The sequence below is a fragment of the Dendrobium catenatum genome, unplaced genomic scaffold (assembly GCF_001605985.2).
Source record: "Dendrobium catenatum unplaced genomic scaffold, ASM160598v2 fragScaff_scaffold_917, whole genome shotgun sequence".
Lineage (NCBI taxonomy): Eukaryota > Viridiplantae > Streptophyta > Magnoliopsida > Asparagales > Orchidaceae > Dendrobium > Dendrobium catenatum.
Window position 1 is genome coordinate 218,573 of NW_021319379.1, and position 6,877 is coordinate 225,449.

Sequence of the window (6,877 nt, forward strand, 5' to 3'; positions counted from 1 at the left end):
ATATCCTATTGATTCATATCTCAAGGATTTGATGCCAATAAGGAACGTAATGGCGCTAGCCATAACCGGTATTTCGTGGTGTCATTTGGCGGCAAAACCACTCGGTTCAGAGGGCCCCGGGTCATAACCGTTTATCCTGCGGTGCCATTTGGCGGCAAACCGCCGGTCAGAGGACACGTACCACGTCCTTACTGGCAGGAGACTGTTTGAGAATGGATCATAATGATATTTTCGACTAGTCATTTGACTCTTTGTGAGCAGAAGTAGATTTTGATTTGTCCACCTCGCAAACTGTTGTGGATGGTGGATGGATTTTGCTTTAAGTGTTGATGATTTGATTTCAATTTTAAATATCTTAAATTTTGGGATTTTTGGATTTTTAGTGGCATTTTTGGAGTTTTGGAATTTGAATGAACCCCTCCGGTTGAGATAAACATTCAACACGGCCATCATCGGGGTAACCTCGATGTCACTTGAAAAATATTTGAATTTTGTAGAAGTTTGAGGGCACTTTGAAATATTTTGTGAACCCCTCCGGTTGAGATCTGCATTCAACACGGCCATCATCAGGGTGTTTTGGGGTCATTTTCATTTGATTGGATATTGTCAACTCGGCCAAGCTATTGATCGAGGATCAGATTTCTTGTAGGCTTTGTGCGTTTGCTTGTGAATTTTCTTGATTGTAGGCCTTGAAGGCCTAATATGAATATATTGAAACAAATACACTAGTCGCCACAACCGTGTATTCGTTTAAAGTTTCTAACCCTATCGACTACTATTGGTCCTTATAGAAGGATCAGGTTCGAACTAGAATTCACTTATCGACCCGCGCAGCATCCCTAGACGTCACATGTGTACCAATAAAACGCTCGCCAGGACCCTTGCGGGTTGAGATTGTATTTACCCCTTGTATACCTATGTGTATACAAACTACGATGCACTTGTGTGGGGGTACTTTGAAGTATTTTGTAGTTGTGCAGGTAACAGCCATTTGAGTGCGCACAACTTTTTCATTTGAGAGCTTATACACGCCTTCTGTCCGTTAATACGAGTGTTGCGGATCCGGTGGCATTGCGTTATAGATTGTAAACGCCTTCTGTCTGCTTGCATAAGTGTTGCAGATCCGGTGGCGTTGCGTTGTAGATTGTAGACGCCTTCTGTCTGCTTGCATAAGTGTTGCAGATTCGGTGGCGTTGCGTTGTAGATTGTAGACACCTTCTGTCTGCTTGCATAAGTGTTGCAGATCCGGTGGCGTCGTTGTTTGGATGCCATGAGGTATTTCCTTATATTGACATTGACTCCCCTTTCTCAATCACCGGGGACGGGACTTTCTGGGCTTTGGAGTCCGTTGCTTTGAAGAAAACTCCATTTGAGGTCTTCAGTGTAGTGGACTTGTTATTTCTGGTGTTTGTGGGCACCAGAACTATTTTCTTTATAAGTGTAGGACTAAGAAGAGACTTGGGAACACCAGGAAGTTTAGTTCTAATTTGTTTGAACTTTCCTCCCATTCTGTCAGGAGGTGTCCTTCCCCGTACATCGAGTTGCCCTTGTACCCGACATACTTGGAGATTTTGGTCACCGAGGTCGTAGGTAATATATGTACTTGTGTCCACAGTGATTCGTTGTTCTTTCAATACACTGTTGTTATCCACAAGTATCCATTTGCAGGGGACCGCTGTATCCACTATGACCTCCTAAAAATGTTTGTAGAAGACCCATTGCTTCTGCATCATATCCACCCTTTCACCAATCTCGGGTGGTTTGATTGTATTTGTTTGACCTCGTAGGGATCGTCATAGGAGATACTTGTACTTGTGCTCACAGTGGTTCGTTGTGCATAGGACATACACACTGTTGTTATCCACAAGTCGCTTGTGTTCAATGGCAGAGGACTGTTGTATCCACTACGACCTTCTAGATATATTTGTAGAAGAGCAGTTGTCCTTATACCATACCCACCTTTCACCAATCTCAGGTGGTTTTTTGTGTATTGCACTTGCCTGCAGGGGGGCGAATCCTCCATTATTGGTCTCCCATATTGCCATCTCAATCAACAGGCAATTGTACATATTCATTGCATTGGAGATCCTGTGCCATGGTTTACAGATAGAAATCCTTACCATTTCTTAAGCGAGTTGAACTTAAGATTTTAGCTTAAGTTGGAACTCTTGTATGATTGTTCAGATTAGTATCAGATCGAGCTTGAGTTCAAGTCTTCTGAAATCTTGTTCAATTCATGTTAGAGTTCACTTGAGTTCGAATTAGCTGTACAAGTTCACTAGTCCCTTGTATTCAATCCGGCTCGAGTTCAAAGTGCAAGTTCAAGTCTTTGGTTCAGAATCTTTTGAAGTCCTTGCAAGATCATTTGTAATGTTCACTTTCTTTTTGTTCAAAGTCCTCTGGAGTCTTTATATATTCATTTTCATGTTCAAGTTGATTTGAGTTTGGTTCAAATATGATTTTATTTCATTTGGATTTGATCTCTAGAAATCATTTATGTTTCGTTCAGGTCATCTGCTCATGTTCAATCAGGTTCAAAAGTCCACTGATCTGAGTCCACCGTTGTTCGTTTGAGCCCCAATATTTGTTCTTTTGAGTTCAAAACAGGTCCAAGTAGAGTAATATTTCTCCCGAAATTTCGGCAGCCTCCCGGCGTCTCCCCCGATTAGGGGAAAATGACGGAAAAACTGGGCCTTTCCCTCCACGCTAAGAAAGCGTGTATGGTAGGTGCTATCTTTCGAGGACACCGCGGCCGTGTAAAGTCTTTGTCCCCACAACGCTAAGAAACTTCCTTCTCAGAATTGTAAACCCCCTAAGAAATATTCATACATCCATATTAGCTTTAAATCTAAATATCAATCCGGACCTTAAAAACAAGCAATAAAAATTATCTCGGTATAATTGTGCACCGAGTTTATACAGAGCTATTATAATAAATTCCGACCGTGTACCGATCTATAATACTTAAGACCATCCTTATACCGAGCTGAGGAGTTCATACCGAGTAATGATCTAGACTACTACAACGTATTAATATATATTAGCTCGGTACAACTGTGCACCGAGTTTAAACCGATATACTATAATCAGTACCGATCGTATACCGATCTTTAATAATGAATACCGACCTAATACCGAGCTATTAAAATCAGTACCGACCGTATACCAAACTATAATAATGAATTCGACCTGATACCGAGCTATTATAATCAGTACCTAGCGTATACCGATCTATAATAATGATTACCGACCTAAGAAAAGCTTCATACCGAGTAATGATCGTTAATACTGAAACCAACATTTGATAATCAGTAATGAAACAGTAAAAAGTAAAAAAAAAATAGTAAAGATAATAACTTACTACTATTAGATCAGAAAAAGCTTAATCAAAGTTTAACGTCGGAGTTTCCTCGTAATCGAAGAAGTCTTCGAAAGCAGAAGCTTCATTCGATCCTTCCATCTCCTCAAATTCTTCACGATTTCTTTACGTGAGGTATGTGAGAATTATATGAACCGTAAAGACTGTAGAACATTTTAGGTTTAATACAGAAAAAGGTTATTATACTTGAGGTAAAAGTCGCGTACTTTTTTAGTTTCCCGCCCATTTTATATACATTACTATGGCCCAACCCGAAATATTTTAAAAAACGTGCTAAAATATATGGGTCGGGTTACGGGTAAAGGCAGCTGCCAGGTGTCGCGTCTTTAAGCCATACCGAACGTAGCGTTGCGTCAGGTAACCTGAGACAATAAAAATTCCCTATTACAATAGCTAAAGGCCCTATATATAGGCCACAACATGAGAAAATAAAAAATTACAAAATTGCCCCTTGGGCCACAACAATCAAATAAATTAACCTAGGGGTAAAATAGGAAATAACATAAAATAGAAACTAAATGCAGAAAATAATTCATAAATGACAACTTAAATCAGAGCCGTCGATTTACGACGCCTCCTGTGATAGATGCGCCAGATTTTCGTGCCGATGTCCGCATCATAATTGCTTCTTAGAAATTAATACTGAGTTACTTCTTTATGTGACATGCCTAAATACAATTAGTACATTCTCTGCTTATGATAAGATAAAATTAATTTGTCTTACAGAGTTATATCTAATAGATTTTTCATTATTAATATTGTCTCTTGAACATCAGCTATCTACTTATATTATTGATATACGTACAAGTGGCGAGTTCACATCTTTGATTAGCATTGTTTCTTTTGCAAAATAGATTGTAAAGACCAAAAAGAATATTGTGTATATCAATTGGTTTTAAGCTTATTGATTTGGTACTGACTTGACTAGTGGCTACTGCAACAGTGGAGAGAGCATTTTGTGCAATGAAGATTATTAAACATCGATTGCATAACAAAATGAGTAATGCCGGACTTAATGACTGTCTAGTGCCATGCATCGAGAAGAAAATATTTGACTATGTTTCCAATGAAGTAATTATGCAATATTATTAAAAAATGCAAAGTAGAATGCAAAACTTATATTTATTTAAAATTCATACATTATAATGAAATACAAGATTTTACTTAGAATTTTAGCTTATTATATATATTTTAAATTTTTAATATTTAGCTTTTTTATAATGAGTTTGCCCCCCTAAAAAAGAAAGCTGGTTCGGCCCCTGGCTTTGGTATCCAAGTTGCAATATCAGAAGTAGCCTAATGAAGTGGTACTGGCTTTAGAGTGAGTAGCTGCATATCACTAAGCAGAATCATCTCGATTTTTTCTCCGAGGTTGCAAAGGAGAAGGTGAAAGTTTGAATGACGTGAAAATTACAAGGCAATACTTGTTTGGTTTGAACATGGCCAAATTCAAAACATATTGTAGTGTGCCATCTGCATAAAGCGTTGTTCTTAATCCTATAATAAGTGCCCAGAATATTGCTACTGGTTTATTTTTGGTTTCCTAGTATGAGACACAACGGCCCTGATTTTCTTTGTAAACTCTTTACCAAAGGATACCTGAGCGGAGAATCGCATTTTTTTTTTGCTAATTATCCAACCATTGGTACGTTATATCTAGGACCTGAATCCTTGTCATCAATAGGCAGTTCTCTTCCCGCAAAAAATTATGTATTATGTTAATGTTACAAGATTACATGTCTTGCATTGCATTGTCCTTTTAACAGTTTATATTAGCTGTCATATACTTTTCGTGATGGTAACCAAAATGTCTTTAGTAGCATTGAAGCTAATGGCTTTAGCATCATGATAAAACCATGTGGTGGTTATCCATTGATGGATCTTGCTATTTGTTGCATATTTGGTGTGTACGCTTGGAGCCTTTTTGAATCTCACATGTTGGGATGGCATAAGATTGTTCCTCAGCCCAACATAAACTGCACCATGCTAAAAAATTTAAATAATTCTTTTTAGCATTTTGACTAAAATCATGATCCTGCATAGCTTGGATTTTGCAGAGGGATCGCTTGATGGAGGAAATAAAGAAAAGTAAGGTATGCATGTAGCTTTTGTTTTGATATGAGCTTACTTTCTTGTGCCGCTTTTTGAGTTTTTTTATATTCTTTCATTTATTATTTCATTACTTTTTGGTAAATTTGATTTTAAATTCCTCATTATATTTGAAATTGGCTAAATATGTCTGCTATTTATTTTCTTGAGGAAATTTGTTTGAAAAATGGTTTCAAACCAAATTACCCATGTGTGGGCTCCTAAAATTCACGCCCCAACCTCTCCGCAGACCCCTTTATCTTTCTTCGGGTCGTTGAGGAGAGTTTTTACGAGTAGGTTTTGAGGAAATTTTTCATAAGGCATATTGGGTTTTGAATAAAATATTACCTGGAGAATTTTCCCTCAATTTGTGAGGACTTTATGATTTGAGTTTAGGTTTCATATAGCGCAAGCCCCTATAGTTAATTACCCCTCCCGATGGTGAGAGAGAACTTTCGATTAAGGCTAGTCCTCAAACGAATACGTAGTATCAGGCGTATAGTAGCGACATGATTTTAGGTAGTTGGAAATTTAATATTTAATTTAGAAATTTAATCCTTAAATCCGGCCAATTGGCTAAATAAAGTTGAATTATGCAACTAAACTTTGTTTAGATTTGTATTTATGCTTATTTAACAACATCAATTTGAACTAATATTTGTTTTATATCGAGTCGAAACGAATTAAATTAGGCCAATTAAAATTGTCGAGCACTAAATTGCATTTGAGTTGAGTCGAATGACTCGATGTTGCTCAATTGAACTTATTTTATTGAAATTAAATTAGTTATGATTAATTCGAGATGAGCTCGATTCAATTTAATGGGTCGACGACGTCGTTGAGGTTGAATCGAACACGAGTCGAGTCGAGTCGAACTGACCCTACATTGAATTGAATTAACTTGAAATGACATGATTTAGCATAATTTAGATTGAATTGGCCTTCATTAATTTGAAGTCGAATTAATTAAATTCAATTTGGTGTAAATCTATTCGATTGAGATCAAATCAATGCGATCGAGGTTGAATCGACACTGTGTCATCCAACGTCCACCTAAGGGAAATCCTAGAGGTGACTTCTACACTATGTTAAGGAGCTCTAATGATGTGAAACTAATAGGAGTTACGTGCGAAATTAAAGGAACAATCGAAGAAAACTTTGCCAATGAAAATTTATTGCTTGCACATAAAAGAAAACTAAGAATCTAAAGTATTCAACTTGCTTAGGCCAAAGAAATGCAATTGTGATTAACCAAACAATTCAATCAAAATTCAAAGATAAAAGTAAATGTTACAAGCTCATAACATAATCCAACACTTAATAACGAGATGTTCACCTTGAGTACCTTCTCACTCAACCACTCATAGGCTTTAGCGGAGAAAGATGAACCATACGAAGAAGCTACCATCC

General features: G+C 37.4%; 1 protein-coding gene across 4 annotated transcripts in view; it reads left to right on the forward strand.

The window, feature by feature from the left end:
* Positions 1-5,360: 5,360 nt before the first annotated feature.
* Positions 5,361-6,877, forward strand: part of LOC110114648 (E3 ubiquitin-protein ligase RFWD3) — a 20,573-nt gene continuing 19,056 nt past the window's right edge. For 2 of the 4 annotated variants that reach the window (XR_003701641.1, XR_002305253.2), the window contains exon 1: positions 5,361-5,472. Coding sequence is in view for 2 of the 4 variants with exons in the window: in XM_020847594.2 (XP_020703253.2) it covers positions 5,449-5,472 (24 nt within the window). In the remaining 2 variants the exon portion in view is untranslated. The remainder of the gene's footprint in view (positions 5,473-6,877) is intronic. The other 2 variants (XM_020847594.2, XM_020847595.2) reach the window with 1 other exon arrangement.